Raw genomic sequence first — 19,498 nt, 5'->3', positions numbered from 1 at the left:
CAGGTCAGTGTTCCAAAAGATGCGTATGTCATGCACTTTTCCGGACCAACCTGCATTAATGTCTGTGAAATGCCCACACTGATCCACAAGCACCTGGAAAACCATTGAGAATACCCCTTGTGATTAATGTACTCGGTAGCTAGGTGGTCTGGTGTCAGAATTGGAATATGCGTGCCATCTATCACCCCTCCGCAGTTAGGGAAGCCCATTTGTGCAAAGCCATCCACAATGTCACGCACGTTGCCCAGAATCACGGTCTTTTGGAGCAGGATGCGATTAATGGCCTTGCACACTTCCATCAACACAAGACCCATGGTCGACTTTCCCACTCCGAACTGGTTAGCAACCAATCAGTAGCAGTTTGGAGTAGCCAGCTTCCACAGTGCAATCGCCACCTGCTTCTCCACTGACAGAGCAGCTCTCATTCTCATGTCCTTGTGCTGGGCGAGCTCATCACACAGTCCCATGAATGCGGCTTTCCTCATCAAAAAGTTCTGCAGCCACTGCTCGTCATCCCATATGTGCACGACAATGTGATCCCACCACTCAGTGCTTGTTTCCCAAGCCTAAAAGTGGCGTTCCACGGTGGTCAGCACCTCCGTGAATGCCATAAGCAATCATGTGTCGTAGCTACTATGTGTGGCGAGATCAATATTGCGCACCTTGTCATAAACATATAGCTAAGGGTAGCATAAAATCTCTCCTTTACCTGTAAAGGGTTAAGAAGCTCAGATAACCTAGTTGGCACCTGACCAAAAGGACCAATAAGGGGAGAAGATACTTTCAAATCTGTGGGGGAAGGTTGTTTTTTTGTCTCTTTGTGTGTTCTCTCCGGGTCAGCGAGGAACCAGGGCAGGGAAAATACATCTCCCTAAGCCATATCTGAACTAAGCATCCAATATTACAGAAATAGTAAGTAATAGCAAGGAAATGTGTTAGATTATCTTTTGTTTTAGCTTGTGAATTTTTCCTGTGCTAAGAGGGAGGTTTATCCCTGTTTTTGTAACCTTAAAGTTTTGCCTAGAAGGGAATCCTCTGTGTTTTGAATCTGATTACCCTGTAAATTACCTTCCATCCTGATTTTACAGAGCTGCTGCTTTTACTTTTTCTTTATAATAAAGTTCTGTTTTTTAAGAATCTGATTGGTTTTTAGTGTCCTAAAAACCCAAGGGTCTGGTCTGTGCTCAACTTGGTTACTCTCAAGCCTCCCCAGGAAAGGGGGTGAAGGGGCTTTGGGGGATATTTTGAGGAAACAGGAACTCCTAGTGGTTCTTTTCCTGAATCTTTGTCTAACTCACTTGATGGTGGCAGCAGTACTCATCCAAGGACAAGGAAGGACTTGTGCCTTGGGAAAGTTTTTAACCTAAGCTGGTAGACATAAGCTTCGGGGGTCTTTCATGCGGGTCCCCATATCTGTTCCCCAGAGTTCAGAGTGGGGAGGAACGCTGACGCACCTTTTGCCTTTGTAGTTTAAGGAATAACTCCACTGCCACTCGAGACGTGTTGGTCAGAGTGAGCAGCATACTGACCATACTGGTCAACAGTTCGGGATCCATCCAGGGATTTCTGGGATGCAAAGCAATGCATCAAAGGGCATTGGGACTGGACCCAGGATGCCCCACGACCCCCTCTGCCTTCCCACAAGTCTTAGCGGCAGAAGAGAAAGAGGTGTTCTGGGAGATAGCTGCACCACCCCTTTACCCTGCACCAGACTGCACCACTCCAAATACTGCTGCAAATGCCGCAAGTGTGAACACGCTATTGCGCAGGCAGTTCACAGTGTGAACACACAACCATGGTTTCCCTTCAGCGCCAGTGTAGACAGGCCCTAAGAGATTATACAAGCAGGCTGCAGATTCTTAAGGGGCAAGCTGCACTTGCTTACAGTTTGGAATCCCCGGGTGTTCCATTCACAGGCTAAAAATCCCTTTCGCCTGGGTCCAGCTCTTGCCCTAGTTCAGTCTTTGTTCCTCAGGTGTTTCCAGGTGTGTTGTTGTAGGGAGAGTGAGTCCCAGCATGATGTCATTTCCCCATTTTATATCTTCTTCCCACTTGCTGGAAAACTCTTTTGCTGTGACCTGGGTCAAACAGTTCCCATTGTGTAGTGAGAGAGGTTTCAATTGTACACAGTTCCTGGGGTAATCCTTGTGCTTGTGTGCATTTCCTCAGTAAGCCATTAACACTGTTTGTCCTTTGTACTGTTGTACCTGAAATGCAGCTTTTGGGTGCTTTTAATCTCACGTTTTAGTAACACATACATAGCCAAACTTCATAACTTCACATACAACGATAGCACATACAATCCAACAAGATATTACTGTCTAGCAGATCAAGACTTTTAGAATGATACCCCACAAGGCACACTTTGTACAAAACATATCCTGGGGAATATTGGGGTGCCAGGATGTCACACCCTGCATACCCCAAACCCCTTCCTCCGCCACTACTCACCATCCCCCAGGCCCATTCCTCAATAAAACCACTTCTTAAAACCTCCTACACCTCCATCCCCCAGCATCCTCAAATCATTTCTGCCCCCCAAACCTCCCTCTGTCTTCACCCCAGCCCCCCCCCAATATCCCACCACCCTTACTCCCCCCTGGGCCCTTCTGCAGCCCCCAATACCCAGGTCCATCTACCCTACACATCAGCTAGAATGCCCCCAACTCCTGGCTGCAACAACCCCCCTCTCCCTTCTTCAGCCGCTCCTGTCCCCTGGGGCTCACCCCGGAATGCCACACAGGCCTCCTCACCCCTTTACCCTGGCACCAGCATCCTACCTTCACTGTGTGTGGGGCTGGGAACCTTTCCCCTCCTTAGCCCTACCATTGCTTGTCCTCTTGGGGTGGTCGGACGGCTCAGCCCCCACTCACTCAGAGGAGCCCCACAGCATATCTATGGTTATGACAGCCAATGGGCCAGAGTGGGGAGCTGGGCCAAGCCCCACAGGACGCTGCTGTGGGGTGAGCGGGGGGCAGGCTGGCTCTCCAATCCCCCTTTCCCCTCGCTGGTGCATCATCTGTGCACCAGGCCGGGGTAGAGACTGCGAGAGCGGGGCCTGGCAGTTTTACTGAGCTCCCCCAAAGGAGATCTTCACCACCCCCCAGGGCACTGGCTCTAAGGGAGCATTCCCGGCTGGCCTGCTCTGGCCTCTGCTGAGCAGGAGATCAGTCTAAAATGACCAGAATGGACTGATTGCACCTTAAAAGCTATGACTCTCCGAGCTCCCCTCCCCTCAGGAAGAATGGGTTAACAGGGAAGCATAACTCTTGCAGGGTGGAAAGAACGTGGGTGGGGGGAATTGTGAGTCCAAGGACCGCTCTCTCTCCTGTCCCCTGCTCAGCCGAGTAGAAAAGAACACAGTGAAAACCACAGTGATCTCCTTGGGGCACAGACCATTCCTCTCCCCTCTCTGGAAACAGCCCAGGACTGAGCAGTGCACCTACACGCTAGTAATAAACCATAAACCTTAAACATCGGCAAGGAGTCTACAGTGAGACAGAGATGGGGCTTGTTAAGAACCCCACACACAGAGCTGAACAAAGAAAGGCAGCCTGCAGTGTGCAACAGCAACTCATATTGGTCCTATAAAGCCCATGAACAACGATACAGATTCTTGAGCACCAGCCCCTGGCTTCTGGTCCATTCACTTACTATTTATCAGAGCTGGTGACAATTTTTCAGTAACAGCAAATTCCAAGGGAACATTTAATTTTGATTAAAGAATTTTTTCATGGAAAATGTCTCCTTCCCTCACAGATGTTGATTTTTTTGGCCAGAAAACTGAAAACACCGCAGCCAATTCTTTTTCCAGTTTCCAGCTGAAAGTTTTTATATTCCGCCTGCCAAAAAACAAGACATTTTCATTTTCCAGGTTGTCGTGTCTTTCATAATAATTCAAAATTTTCTGCCAGACCCTCCCCCCCCAACATATTTTCAAACATCTCTATTATTTATAAATATGTATATGCACAAGTATGTCATTCTTACAGCACTTTTGTATTGGGGCCACTTGGCCCTGCTGCTTTGACAACAGAAACCTAATGGATTGAGCCTCATTTAATTCAACTAATCTGGATTCTTTGTAAGGGCCATAGATCTCCTCACAACATTTATCAAAGCCTCTTTGAACTCTCTGTTTCTCAGGCTGTAAATGAGCGGATTGGCCAGGGGAGTCAGGACTGTGTAGCAGACAGAGAACACTTTGTTCAGGGCTCTCAGGGTGCCGAATTTCGGTACCATGTAGACAATCATTATGGTCCCATAGAAAAGTGCCACCACAATGAGGTGAGAGGAGCAGGTGGAAACGGCTTTTTGCCTCCCACTGGTGGACGGGATTCGCAGGATGGTAACAATGATACACACATAGGATGTCAGGGTTAATAGAAAAGGGGAAACTACATCTAGAAAGGAAAATATATAAATAACTGGTGTGATCTGGCTGGTGTCGCTGCAGGAGAGTTGAATCAGTATGGTGAAATCACAAAAGAAATGGTCAATTTCATTAGGGCCGCAGAAAATTAACTGTGGCATTAGAGACATGAATAGTGTACAAGCTAGAAATCCACTTATCCAAGACCCAGCTGCTAGCTGGAGGCAAAGCCGGCCATTCATGAGGGCTCCATAGTGCAGCGGTTTGCATATAGCTAAATACCGATCGTAGGACATCACTGTCAGGAGATAACACTCTGTAATTGCCAGAGAACCAAATAAAACCAATTGTGTGATGCAGCCCTCCACAGAAATGGTTCTGTCCCCAGTCAGAAGACTGGCCAGCATCCTGGGCAGGATGGTGGAGGTGTAGCAGGTCTCCAAGCAGGACATGTTCCCCAGGAAGAAGTACATGGGGGTGTGAAGGTGCTGATCAGTCACAACTAGCGCAACGATGAGGATGTTCCCGACCATGGTCGCAATGTAGATCACTAGGAAAACCAGGAAGAGAAGGATCTGCAGCTCGGGGAGATCCCCAAACCTCAAGAGGATGAATTCCGTGACGAACGTTTGATTTTCCCCTTCTCCTTTCTCCATGAGCTGCATCCTGTGACAGTGAAAAAGTAATTAGCATCAAAAGATTTGGCTGTACCAGGAAATTGGGTCAATTTCCATCATTTGATCCCCTAAGAGCTCCCACTGCAAACGGAGAGCTGGGTTTATATTCTCTCACACCAGAGCAACTGCTTCAGGAGCTGGAGACTCTACCACTTCCCTTGGTGGTTTGTTCCAATGGATAATCACCCACACTGGCAACAGACTGCGCCTTAATTCCCATTGACGTGTGTCTGGGTGTAGCACCCAGTCCTTGGCTCTAACTGTGCCTGTCGCTGGGCGATGAAAGAGCCCTTTGGTAACCAGTTGTTTCTCCCCACGAAGGTGCTGAGACCTCTACTCAAGTCACTTCTTGACACACCGAACAGACCCAGCTCTTTAAGCCTCCTACTGGAAGGTATTTCCTCCAGCCCGCAGATCGGTTTTGTGGCTTTTTTCTGCACCCTCCAAAATCTTTCAATGTCTGTTTTACACCGTGTCCCCTGCCCTGCACATGGTATTCCAGCGTCGGAGTCACTAGGGCTGTCTGCAGATGTGAAACCCCCTCCCTGCTCCCATTCTCTGCTCCCCTGTTTATACAGCCAAGGACGGCGTCAGCCCAGGCCCCACCCTACCACACGGGGAGCTGATGTTGGGTTTCTCGCCCTCTGTAGCCCCTACCCATGCTGTGATGGGGGCCAGGGTCACACACACGAGCTGACCCCCGGGAAGGGCAGGAGGGAGGTGGCGCCATGGCAGTGCCTGCAATGAGGGAGTGACGCTGACCCACAGCACAGACGGAAAAGTGACTCTGCCCCTGGCCATGACCAGGGCACAAATCAAACCACCCTCAGGGCAGACGCACATGCAGACTCCTCTCGTTCATAGAGCAGTAGTAACTGGTCAAGACACACAGAAACTGCTGATAACGAATGACCAGCTCTTACTGTTAACTATGAATTACTGGCAGTCAATCACTGATTGTTGTGTTGTGGCAGTGCCGGGGGATCGGGTCCTTACTGCGCTGGGTGCTGTGTAAACACCCAACAATTCCCACCAGCTAGACGGCTCGAGGGCACAGGGACCCCCTATCTCAGCCCTGCCCGATGCTCTCTCATTGCAGAGGTACCAGGGCCTGGGGTGGGAGATACAGGGGGAGAATGGAAAGTCTGCCTCTGCCCGGTACTCACCCGCCCCCGTTACTGCAGTGTCCAAGCTCCTCACAATCTCTAATGTGATCATCTTCACACCACTCCTGTGACATTACATTAGGAGCCTCAGTGCTTCTGAAAATCCCACTAAGTGCCTAAATACCTTTCAAAATATGATCCAAAGTGACTTACCGAAGGTTGCCCAGCAAGGCTGCGGCTGAGCAGAGAAGAGACCCCAGGTCTCCTGTCACAGGCTGGAGCCCTAATCGCCATGGGACCCGCGCTCTGGAGAAAATGAAGGTAGAGCTGTCAGTGATCGGGCAAAGGCTGTGACACAGACATGGGTTGCTGCTTCCTGATCTGTAAGGATTCCAGTCTCCATTCCGTGCATTTCTAACGTACACCCCTTTCCTGGGGGGAGATCAGTAACACCCACAAAATGCTGATAGCCTCTCTGCTCCCACGGAAAGCCACGGAGGAGACACTCAGCAGGAGACACAAAATATCTCAGCACTGGGTGGGAACATGCATCAGAATCTGCCCCTCAGGAAAGGGTGGACGGGCAGCTGAGAGGCATCTAAGAGAACCTGAGGAGCAGGGTCCCTGAGCAAACAATGAGCTGTTGGAGTGGCAGAGGGGGACAGCCAGCCAGAGAGCAGGAGGGTGCGGGGAGCACAGACAGAGGGATGTGTAAGGGCTGAGATGAGAGCTGGGTTTCCTTTCTGATCCATCAGTGTCTCTAACTGCAAACCACAAAGCAACCAACTCTGAAGTCCTTCCTCCGGCAGAGCTCCCAGCATGTGAGGACACTGCTCGAGGGGGTGTCTCAGACCAAGGGCTGCGTAGGCGTAAGGACCTGAAGATCTGCCCCAAGGCTAGTGACACTCACCTCCAATCCTAGGAATGCAGCAGCGTGCTCTCCATGGCCAGGCACTGGGGCTGGTGTCAGTCAGCCTTCGTGTCTCAGTTCCTGGGCAGGCCCCTGCCTGTGGTTGCTGGGACGGGCGCCTCCCGCTGCCCAGGGTGATTGCTGGCATCACACACACAGACCCTTAGCGCCTCCTGCTCTGGCTTCTTGCCGGGTTTATGAGCGAAAACAGCCACCCCCTTGGGCCTTGACACTGCTATTGGGATCTCGCTTGGGACTGCTGCCGGCGATCCTCTGGGTTCCCTGCAGAGGGGAGTTGTTGCTTTGTTACTTGTTTAAAAAGTGCAACATCATAAAAACGGTCATATGGGGTCAGACCAAAGCTCCATCTATCTCAGTGTCCTGTCATCCAACAGTGGCCGGTGCCAAGTGCTTCAGAGGGAATGAACAAAACAGGGCAGTTGTTCCGTGATCCATCACCTGTCGTCCAGTCCCAGCTCCTGGCAGTCAGAAGTTCAGGGACACCCACAGCATGGGGTTGTGTCCCTGACCCTTTCGGCTAATAGCCATTAATGAATCTATCCTCCATGAACTTATCTAGTCCTTATTTCAACCCTGCTTCACTTTTGGCCTTCACAACATCCCCTGGCAATGAGTTGACTGTGCGTTGTTTGTCTGCCTGGGGTCAGATGCCAGCTGGTCTCTGCAGCGTTACCCCAAGGGGGTAAAGTTCATGGGACTTGAAGGTTACAGGGGCTGCTCCTTCCTGGTTGCCCAGAGTGGGGAGAACCACCACTCGACCCATGGTTTTGTGGCTTCCTCTGCACCAGCGTGAGCTATGGGGTCCAATGCCGCAGTCTAGCCACAGTTCGGCAGCTTCACGTTGTCCCCAATATGGGCCCTGCCTGGCACCGTCTGGCTGGCCTAGAATGGACTGAACAGGGCCCCATCATCTCTGAAACTGGGGCTGGGAAGTCAGATGAACAATTGTTCTAGTGACAATTTTCCGAGCAACTCTGCTTGCTGTACAGTCACTGGGGCCGGCCAGCCGCCCCTGGTGTCCTTCTGAGGTCACCCCATCACTTAGATTGACACTCGCTTCGGCTGGAGGGAGCTGGCCAGAGGAGGGTGAGGGGTGAGAGGCCCAGGCTGGAGGCAGCTGGCCAGCGTATAAGATAAATATAAATTAAAAATCAATTAAAAAATATAAAACAACATTTAAAAGCATAAAATAAAATAAAAACATAATGATATTTTTAAATTTTAAAAAGCCTCAGAAATTGAACACAAACAATGGAACATGTGCAGCTCTCATCACACTTTAGGGGTGTCTGAGCACCCCATACCCTGCCCCTCAAGGACACGTCTAGACAGCAGTCTCACCCAGGCCCTGCGGCCACCACAGCCCGCATTATCAATGAACTGTGAGACCCTCCAGGCTAAGGGAGTTAGACACCCACATCCCATTAAAATCCCAGCCCTATTGAAAGTTAATGGAATACAGCCTTATTGTTTATGAGACAGGCTGGATTGGTTGGGCTGTGTTGAAATTTGACTGGCTGATAGGATTTTTACCTGGGTTAACGAACGTGATGATAGTGTCAATCCAAGTGATGACGGGGTGTCCGCAGAATGACACGGAGGAGGCTGGGTAGCTGCGCTCAGAATCTGGCCCCACTGTCTTCTACAGCAGAGCAGCTCAGATAATTGCCAGTGGAACCGTTTTCCATCTGACTTCATAGCACCAGTTTCAGAGGGTCTGAGGTTCTGCTTTGGGCTTTTAGTTCAGGCCATTCTGAGCCAGCCAGAGGGTGCCAATAAGGCCCATACCGGGGACAGGGTGGAGCTGCCGCAGGGTGGCTGGATAAAAGTAAACTCCATCACTGTTACCATAAAGCAGCCTCCAGCTCCAGATCACAAGCAGCTCACTATTAACCTGTGTGGACCGGACATTGAGCAGGGAGCAGCTGTCATCAGAGATGGGGCAGGAGGATGCTCGAAAGATGTGGACGCTCTCTCATACATAAGCAGCTGCTGCCCTGTTCTGGGCGTCTCAGTGACATCCGTGGGGACGTTATGACATCCAGCTTCTGGCGTAGCTCCAGATCTATAGAGCCGCGGTTACACCAACTCTGCTTTATGACCGTGAAACCTGGGCTCTGGGGCAGGCTGAGGAGTGACGGAGTGATGGTCTTTGATTCTCATTATCTCCGTCAACTGCTCCATATCAAGTGGCAGGACAAAATCAGCAATGAGGATGTTTGTAGCCAAACCCAGCAACTGCCTCCATCAGCATCGGTCCAGTTCTGGCGGCTTTCTTGGTACAGGCATATTGTAAGGATGGATGACCAACAAATGCCAAAGATCGGCAGTCACATGGTCTCCGAAAGCTTCGGTGGCATGATAAGCTCTCCAGTGATGGACATAGACTGAACCTCCAGCCAGATGTCAGGGCCTAGCTAGAGATGGATCTAGGTGGCCAGAGCACGTCAGGGCCTAGCTAGGGATGGATCCAGGCGGCCAGAGCACGTCAGGGCCTAGCTAGGGATGGAGCTGGGTGGCGCTCAATGCGCAAGGAATCAGGAGGCTGCTAGACAGCTCTCTAACACCACATTCTACAGGCCATTATCCTCTGATCCCACTGAGGATTACCTAAAGAAACTACACCATCTGCTAAAAAAACTCCCTGACAAAGCACAGGAACAAATCCGTACAGACACATGCCTAGAACCCCGACCAGGGGTATTCTATTTGCTACCCAAGATCCATAAACTTGGATATCCTGGACGCCCCATCATCTCAGGCATTGGCACCCTAACATCAGGCTTGTCTGGTTATGTAGACTCTGTCCTAAGACCCTACGCTACCAGCACTCCCAGCTATCTTCGAGACACCACTGACTTCCTGAGGAAACTACAATCCATCGGTGATCTTCCAGAAAACACCATCCTGGCCACTATGGACGTAGAAGCCCTCTACACCAATATTCCACACAAAGATGGACTACAAGCTATCAGGAACAGTATCCCTGATAATGTCACAGCTAACCTGGTGGCTGAACTTTGTGATTTTGTCCTCACCCACAACTATTTCACATTTGGGGACAATATATACCTTCAAGTCAGCGGCACTGCTATGGGTACCCGCATGGCCCCACAATATGCCAACATTTTTATGGCTGACTTAGAACAACGCTTCCTTAGCTCTCGTCCCCTAACGCCCCTACTCTACTTGCGCTACATTGATGACATCTTCATCATCTGGACCCATGGAAAAGAAGCCCTTGAGGAATTTCACCATGATTTCAATAATTTCCATCCCACCATCAACCTCAGCCTAGATCAATCCACACAAGCGGTCCATTTCCTGGACACTACTGTGCTAATAAGCGATGGTCACATCAATACCACCCTATACCGGAAACCTACTGACCGCTACACTTACCTACATGCCTCCAGCTTCCATCCAGGACACACCACACGATCCATTGTCTACAGCCAAGCTCTAAGATATAACCGCATTTGCTCCAATCCCTCGGATAGAGACAAGCATCTACAAGATCTCTATCAAGCATTCTTAAAACTACAATACCCACCTGCTGAAGTGAAAAAACAGATTGACAGAGCCAAACGAGTACCCAGAAGTCACCTCCTACAGGACAGGCCCAACAAAGAAAATAACAGAACACCACTAGCTGTCACCTTCAGCCCCCAACTAAAACCTCTCCAGCGCATCATCAGAGATCTACAACCTATCCTCAAAGATGATCCTTTACTCTCACAGATCTTGGGAGACAGACCTGTCCTCGCTTACAGACAACCCCCCAACCTAAAGCAAGTACTCACCAGCAACCACACAACACTGAACAAAACCACTAACCCAGGATCCTATCCTTGTAACAAACCCCGATGCCAACTCTGTCCACATATCTATTCAAGTGACATCATCATAGGACCTAATCACATCAGCCATACCATCAGGGGCTCGTTCACCTGCACATCTACCAATGTGATATATGCCATCATGTGCCAGCAATGCCCCTCTGCCATGTACATTGGCCAAACCGGACAGTCTCTACGCAAAAGAATTAATGGACACAAATCTGACATCAGGAATCAAAATACTCAAAAACCAGTGGGAGAACACTTTAACCTGTCTGGTCATTCAGTGACAGACCTGCAGGTGGCTATATTACAACAGAAAAACTTCAAAAACAGACTCCAAAGAGAGACTGCAGAGCTAGAATTGATATGCAAACTAGACACAATCAACTCCGGTTTGAATAAGGACTGGGAATGGCTGAGCCATTACAGACATTGACTCTATCTCCCCTTGTAAGTACTCTCACACCTATTATCAAACTGTCTGTACTGGCCTAGCTTGATTATCACTTCAAAAGTTTTTTTTATCTTAATTAATTGGCCTCTCAGAGTTGGTAAGACAACTCCCACCTGTTTATGCTCTCTGTATGTGTGTATATATATCTCCTCAATATATGTTCCATTCTATATGCATCCGAAGAAGTGGGCTGTAGTCCACGAAAGCTTATGCTCTAATAAATTTGTTAGTCTCTAAGGTGCCACAAGTACTCCTGTTCTTCTATTCCCCCCCATGGGATTGTTGCCCTGATGCTCAAGTTGGTGGCTGGCTGACACTATTTCTAGCTACACCAAGGCTGGGTTACCTTGGGGAATTGCCTCCCTTCTCGGTGCCCAGTTGTCTCGCCTGTGAAATGGGGATGAGGACACTTGCTACCCTTTGCCACGTGCTTTGAGATCCACGGCTGGAAAGTGGTATGTAGGAGTTCAATCTGATCATTAAAGGGATTGAAGCTAATTTCCCATTTGCTTGGGCTCTTCACACGCATACGGCACATGGGAACACAAGAGCTTTCCATGGGGATTAGGATGCCAACTGCACCCGCTTTGCTGTAACACTGTTTTAACAAATAACTCAGCATCAGCTCCCCTCTGCAGGGAACCCAGAGCATCGCCGGCAGCAGTCCCCAGCGAGATCCCACCGGCAGCGGCAAGGCCCAAGGGAGTGGCTGCTTTCACTGATAAATCCGGCAAGAAGCCAGAGCAGGAGGCACTAAGGGTCTGTGTGATGCCAGCAATCACCCTGGCCAGCGAGAGGCGCCCGTCCCAGCTAGGGTGACCAGATGTCCCAATTTTATAGGGACAGTCTCGATTTTGGGGTCTTTTTCTTATATAGGCTCCTATTACCCCCCACCCCGTCCAGATTTTTCACATTTGCTGTCTGGACACTAGTCCCAGCAGCCACAGACATGGGCCTGCCCAGGAACTGAGACACGAAGGCTGACTGACACCAGCCCCAGTCCCTGGCCATGGAGAGCACGCTGCTGCATGCTGAGGATTGGAGGTGAGTGTCACTAGCCTCGGGGCAGAGCTTCAGGTCCTTACGCCTACACAGCCCTTGGTCTGAGACACCCCCTCGGCCTCATACCCTGCTCCTCCTCATACCCTGGGAGCTCTGCCGGCGGAAGGACTTCAGAGTGGATTGCTTTGAGGTTTGCAGCTAGAGACACTGATGGATCAGAAAGGAGACCCAGCTCTCATCTCAGCCCTTACACATCCCTCTGTCTGTGCTCCCCACTCCCTCCTGCTCTCTGGCTGGCTGTCCCCCTCTGTCTCCCTGACAGCTCACTGTTTGCTCGGGGACTCTGTCCCTCAGGTTCTCAGCTGCCCCTCCACCCTTTCCTGGGGGGCAGATTCTGATACACCTTTCTGGCCCAGTGCTGAGATGCTTCATGAGCACCTCCTCCATGGCTTTCTGTGGGAGCAGAGAGACTATCAGCATTTCGTGGGTGGTACTGGGCTCCCCCCAGGAAAGGGGTGTATGTTAGAAATGCACTGCCTGGAGACAAGAATCCTTACAAATCAGGAAGCAGCGCTCCCTGTGTCTGTGTCACAACTTTTGCCTGAGCACTGACTGCTCTACCTTCATTTTCTCCAGAGCGTGGGGCTGATGCTGGTTAGAGCCCCAGCCTGTGACAGGAGACCTGGGATCTCTTCTCTGCTCAGCTGCAGCCTTGCTGAGCGACCTTCAGTAAGTGACTTTGGATCATATTTTGAAAGGTATTTAGGCATCAGAAGCATCGAGGTTCCCAGTATTAAGTCACAGGAGTGGTATGAAGAGCAACACATTAGAGATTGTGAGGAGCTTGGACTCTGCAGTAACGGGGGCGGGTGAGTACCAGGCACAGGCAGACTTTCCATTCTCCCCCTGTATCTCCCACCCCAGGCCCTGGTACCGCTGCAGTGAGAGAGCATCGGGCAGGGCTGAGTTAGGGGGTCCCTGTGGCAGCTGGGATATAGCACAGACTCTGCCTGCAGTTCCACCCAGTGCCCTCGGGCCGTATAGCTGGTGGGAATTGTTACTAATTGTTGGGTGTTTACACAGCACCCAAAGCAGTAAGGACCCGATCCCCCGGCACTGCCACAACACAACAATCAGTGATCGACAGCCAGTAATTCATAGTTAACAGTAAGAGCTGGAAATTCATTATCAGCAGTTTCAGTGTGTCTGGACCAGTCACTACTGCGCTATGAACGAGAGGCGTCTGAGTGTGCTTCTGCCCCTAGGGTGGTTTGATTTGTGCCCTGGTCACGGCCGGGGGCAGAGTCACTTTCCCGTCTGTGCTGTGGGTCAGCGTCACTCCCTCATCGCAGGCACTGCCATGGCACCACCTCCCTCATGCCCTTTCTGGGGGGCAGCTCGTGTGTGTGACCCTGGCCCCCATCACAGCACGGGTAGGGGCTACAGAGGGCGAGAAACCCAACATCAGCTCCCAGTGCGGTGGGGTGGGGCATGGGCTGACGCCGTCCTTGGCTGTATAAACAGGGGAGCAGAGAACGGGAGCAGGGGGGGAGATTTCACCTCTGCAGACAACCCTGGTGACACCGACGCTGGAATACCATGTGCAGTGCTGGGGGCACGGTGTAAAATGGACACTGAAAGATTTTGGAGGGTGCAGAAAAAAGCCACACAAATGATGTGAGGGCTGGAGGAAATACCTTCCAGTGAGACACTTAAAGAGCTGGGTCTGTTCAATGTATGAATGAGAAGTGACTTGATTACAGCATCTCAGTATCTTCATGGGGAGAAAACCCTGGTTACCGAAGGGCTCTTTCATCACCCAGAGACAGGCCTAGCCAGAGCCAAGGGCTGGAAGCTGAAGCCAGGCACGTTTCAATGGGAAATAAAGTGCAGGTTTTGTTTATTTTTCCCAGTGAGGGTGATTATCCATTGGAAAAAACTGGCAAGAGAAGAGGGGGATTTGCATCTCCTGCTATCTCCAGATCAGGACTGGCTGCCTTTCTGGGAGGACTGTCTCAGCCAAACACAAGTTATTGAGCTCAGCGCAGGGTAAGTGGGGAAATTCTGTGGCTTTTGTTACGTAGGGGCTCAGCCTGGATGATCCAATGGTCACTTTTGGTCTTCAATCTAAAAATCTGTGAGTGAAAAACATTGAGGTGTGGGGCAGAAGAGTGGCAAATTAACTGGGTGGCAGCGCCCTGGAGTACAGCCAAATCTTTCGATGCTCATTACACTTTCACTATCACAGGATGCAGCTCATGGAGAGAGGAAAAGGGGAAAATCAAACGGCCGTCATGGAATTCATCCTCTTGGGGTTTGGGGATCTCCCTGAACTGCAGACCCTTCTCTTCCTGGTTTTCCTAGTGATCTACATTGCTACCATGGCTGGGAACATCCTCATCATTGTGCTAGTTGTGACTGATCAGCACCTTCACAGCCCCATGTATTTCTTCCTGGGGAACTTGTCCTGCTTGGAGACCTGCTACATCTCCACCATCCTGCCCAGGGTGCTGGCCAGTCTCCTGACTGGGGACAAGACCATTTCTGTTCCCAGCTGCATCACACAGTTTCATTTCTTTGGTTCTCTGGTAACAACAGAGTGTTATCTCCTGGCAGCCATGTCTTATGATCGGTATTTAGCCATATGCAAACCGCTGCACTATGGAACCAGTATGAATGGCAGGCTGTGCATTCAGCTAGCAGCTGGGTCTTGGATTAGTGGATTTCTAATTTGTACAATAGTTTCATGTGTTATGTCACAGCTAATTTTCTGTGGCCCCAATGAAATTGACCATTTCTTTTGCGATTTTATCCCACTGATTCAACTCTCCTGCAGCGACACCAGCCAGATCACACCGGTTATTTATATATTTTCCTTCCTAGATGCAGTTTCCCCTTTTCTATTAACCCTGATGTCCTACATTTGTATCATTGCGACCATCCTGCAAATCTCGTCCACCACCGGGAGGCAAAAGGCCTTTTCCACCTGCTCCTCTCACCTCATTGTGGTGGCACTTTTCTATGGGACCATAATGATTGTCTACATGGTACCGAAATCCGGCACCCTGAGAGCCCTGAACAAAGTGTTCTCCCTCTTTTACACAGTCCTGACTCCCCTGGCCAATCCGCTCATCTACAGCCTGAGAAACAGAGAGGTCAAGGAGGCTCTGATAAACACTGTGAGGAGAGCTGTGACTCTTACAAAGAATCCAAACTAGTTGAATGAAATGAGGATCAGTCAGTCTGGGTCCTATTGTGAAAGAAGGAGGGTCTAAGTGATCGTGAATACAGAAATGTAGTATACGAGAGCTGTGTGTGCCCACCGACACCCCTTTATCATACATATGTGGCCTGGCTGGTAAGGAACTCAGTTATGCATGGACATGTGACTTGCCCATGTGACTCCAAAACTCCATCTTGGAGCTGAATTCTGGATAGGAACGAGGAGGGGGTCTCCACCCACAAGAGAAAGTCTATTTAAGCCCCTGGAAGACCCCTCCATTTTGTCTTCAGCTGGCTCAATAGATAGCCTCTCCACCCCCAAAGGATACCTGAAAGAAACTGGAACAAAGGATAGTACCCACAGGGGTGAGTGATTGCTGGACCCAAACTAGAAAGAGGCTAGTCTGTAAAAGAAGCTTACTGGAACATCTCTGAGGGTGAGATTTCATCTGTAATCACTTTCTTACTGTATTAGGCATAGATTTGTGTGTTTTATTTTATTTTGCTTGGTAATTCACTTTGTTCTGTCTGTTATTACTTGGAACCACTTAAATCATACTTTTTTGTATTTAATAAAATCACTTTTTACTTATTAATTAACCCAGAGTATGTATTAATACCTGGGGGGGCAAACGGCTGTGTATATCTCTCTATCAGTGTTATAGAAGGCGAACAATTTATGAGTTTATCATGTATAAGCTTTATACAGAGTAAAACGGATTTATTTGTGGTTTGGACCCCATTGGGAGCTGGGTACGTGAGTGTTGGAGACAGGAACACTTCTTAGGGCTTGGCTACACTGGCACTTTACAGCGCTGCAACTTTCTCACTCAGGGGTGTGAAAAAACACCCCCCTGAGTGCAGCAAGTTACAGCGCTGTAAAGCGCCAGTGTAAACAGTGCCCCAGCGCTGGGATCCGTGCTCCCAGCGCTGTAAGCTAATCCCCTCATGGAGGTGGAGTACCTGCAGTACTAGGAGAGCTCTCTCCCAGCGCTGGCGCGCGACCACACTCACACTTCAAAGCGCTGCCTGAAGTGTTTAGGGTACGTGGTTCAGAGCTGGGTCTGTGTTTGCAGCAGGCAAGCATGTCTGGCTCAAACAAGGCAAGATTCTGGAGTCACAAGCTGTCAGGGAAAATGGGTTAGAAGTAGTCTCAGCACATCAGTTGGCAGTTCCCAAGGGGTTTTCTGTGATCCAACCCATCACAATATATATATACACATACACACACACACACGCACACACAATAAGAGAGAGACAGATTATTGGAATTTTGCAGGGGGCAGGGAGGGGAGAGAAGATTTTGACATTTTATCAAAACAACTGAAATCTTAAAAATCAAAACGTTTTGCTTTTTGGCAAGTGACAATTGAAAACCTTCAGATGGAAACTGTCAAAAAAATACCATGCACTGTTGTTGTGATTGTGTTTATCCCCAGATGTTACAGAGACAAGACAGGTGAAGTAATATCTTTTATTGGACCATCTTCTACTGGTGAAAGACACAAGCTTTCAAACTTATACAGAAGCGCTCTTGTTCAGGTCTGGGAAACACTCAGAGTGTCACAGCTAAATATAAGATGGAACAGATTGTTTAGATTAAGTAGTTAGAACATATTGAAAGGGCCTGATATCAAGTGATCACTTTGTGAATAAAGTGTTCACATCAGGTGATGGGGTGTTTTTGTCTTATAATTTTTTAGTGAGTTCATGCGAGAGCACAGTGATTGTCTGGTTTCACCCACATAAATGTTATTGGGACATTTAGTGCACGGGATGAGGTACAGCACATGTTGTGATAAGCATGTGTAGGATCCCATAGATCTTGACAGGTGTGTTGTGGTGGGTGTTGATCATTGTAGCACTGGAGATATGGCTGCTGCTTTTGCAGATGTTGTTCTGGCCGGGTCTGGTGTTGCTTTGAGTTGGTGGGTTCAGGTCTGTGGAGAGCTGGCTCTGCTGATGAGGTTGGAGAAGTGAGGGGATTGTTTGAAAGCCAGAAGTGGGGATTCAGGAAAGATTTCTTTCAGGTTGTGATTCCCCCTCAAGTGTACATTGCAATTTTTTAAATGGCACTTGTCACAAAATGATCACTCTACATCTGACCTCTCAGTCCTCAGCCGCAAAGGAAACCTGCACAACCCCGTCCAAAGATGTGCCTGGGAACATAAATTCATAACTCTGCTAGACACTAAAAGGCATGGACTGAACAGAGACGCTAGCTTTATGGCTTATTACCACAAACTATAGCCAACGAACAACCCCCACCAGCTGCCTTCTCCTCCCCTCCCCCCATCCCTCCCATGACTGGAAGGGTAGTAACGGGCCCCTTCATCTTGAATGGTCCCTTCAAATACATGTTAATCACTTATGATAAACCAGGAGTGCAAGTAGAGGAGTACCATCCGGTACACAGTACCTGCAAGAGATTTCTAGCCAGTATAGGGTACTGGAAAGACATGGGGCTAGCCCCCTGGAGGTGGGGCGGGGCTGTGCTCAGCTCCTTAAAGGAGCAGACCACAGCAAGGGGGCATTCATTCTTTATATGGCTTTAACAGCACAATACATATGCTAACAAACTTAAACAAAGGCTTTGTTTAAGTTTGTTTGCATATGTATTGTGCTGTTTTACGTTAGTTAGGACTGGAGTCCTCAAGAGGAGAGGGGTGGGGGGTACAGAAGGTGTTTTAAAACAGTGGTTTTTATTCTATTTCTCACCATTGGTCTGAATTATCCATGACATTCATACTGCATCATATCAAGTCCAAACCATTAGACGAATGCCTCTGCTTGCACTGACCAGAGGATGTTTGGATTCTGATGTTAGCCCAGTTCCACAGCCTGACAGGAATCAGTGGTATTGTCCTGAGTGTAAACATAGAATTCTTCTTTGCAGCCAAACTAGTCAAACATGCATTTTGTTAACTGGAACTGGAGCAGCAAAACAAAGAAAACAAATGCCTCATTTTCCAGCTTTGTGGGTTAGAGAACTATAAATGAAGATTATAATGCCGGACACTGACGGACTTAAACTAGCTACCTCAGAATTGGAATCTGCCAAGAACTTTGCTGAAAATATGTTCCTCATCTTAGCAACGGAACTAAGACTTATCACACATCTGCCCACCTTTATTCAAATGAAGCTCCTTCTGATTTGAGAGCTCAGGCATTGTCAGTTTCATCCAGAACAATTTACAGACTTGGAACCTAATCCTGTAAGCCCTTAATCATTTGCTCAATCCCATTGAGGACTAGTTGCATGACTATGGACCACTTTTGTGGTAAGAGTTTTAGGAGTCTGTTCAGTTCCTATAAAGGAAGTTGAATCCCCTATTGAAATGCAATGTTTGGGTACAATACCATAATACAGTTTAGGATACAGTTCTACTTAAAATTTGTCTTTTAATAAGTCATACATATGCTGAAATGACTCCTCACCCAACTCTCATATTCCATATAAACAGACTGAAATACTACATATCGGGGGAAAGTGAGTAGTTAAGCATGTTGATGTATGTATATACAAACACCCATTTCATCACTGTACTGAAAGATATAGATGAACTCAATTTTCTATGGAATTTGAAGAAAGTTTAACAGCCCTAGTTGTTTTCTGTGTTAATCCGTGTGTACCTGAAAAAACTACATGCCTTCTAAGAGAAAAGAATCAGTCCACACTTACTGGGAAAAAAAAGATACTTCCAACTGGTGTTCAGAAGAGTGCTACAAAACACATACATAACCTCATGAGCAGAGGGCAGACAGGATACTCTCCCATATTATGACCAGCAAAAAATAAATAAAATCTCAGAGGCAGAGGTTCACAGATTTGCAAACCTAAAACCTGTGTTATGCTTTAAACCACCTCAGCACATAACTTTTTAATGTTCAT

General features: G+C 48.8%; 2 protein-coding genes across 2 annotated transcripts; one reads left to right on the top strand and one right to left on the bottom strand.

Moving 5' to 3' along the window:
* Positions 1–4,068: 4,068 nt before the first annotated feature.
* LOC117886039 (olfactory receptor 11A1-like) lies at positions 4,069–5,037 on the bottom strand. The gene has a single exon (XM_034787673.1). It carries the CDS (start codon positions 5,035–5,037, stop codon positions 4,069–4,071), a length of 969 nt encoding a protein of 322 aa, XP_034643564.1.
* A 9,596-nt stretch (positions 5,038–14,633) lies between these two features.
* Positions 14,634–15,602, top strand: LOC117886038 (olfactory receptor 5B21-like). Its single transcript, XM_034787672.1, has one exon. The coding sequence runs from the start codon at positions 14,634–14,636 to the stop codon at positions 15,600–15,602; it is 969 nt and encodes a 322-aa protein (XP_034643563.1).
* The last annotated feature ends 3,896 nt before the right edge of the window (positions 15,603–19,498 follow it).

The sequence above is a fragment of the Trachemys scripta genome, chromosome 12, assembly GCF_013100865.1.
Source record: "Trachemys scripta elegans isolate TJP31775 chromosome 12, CAS_Tse_1.0, whole genome shotgun sequence".
Taxonomy (NCBI): Eukaryota; Metazoa; Chordata; order Testudines; family Emydidae; genus Trachemys; species Trachemys scripta.
The sequence above is the reverse complement of the archived record's forward strand: the minus strand, read 5'-3'. Positions and strand labels throughout refer to the sequence as shown.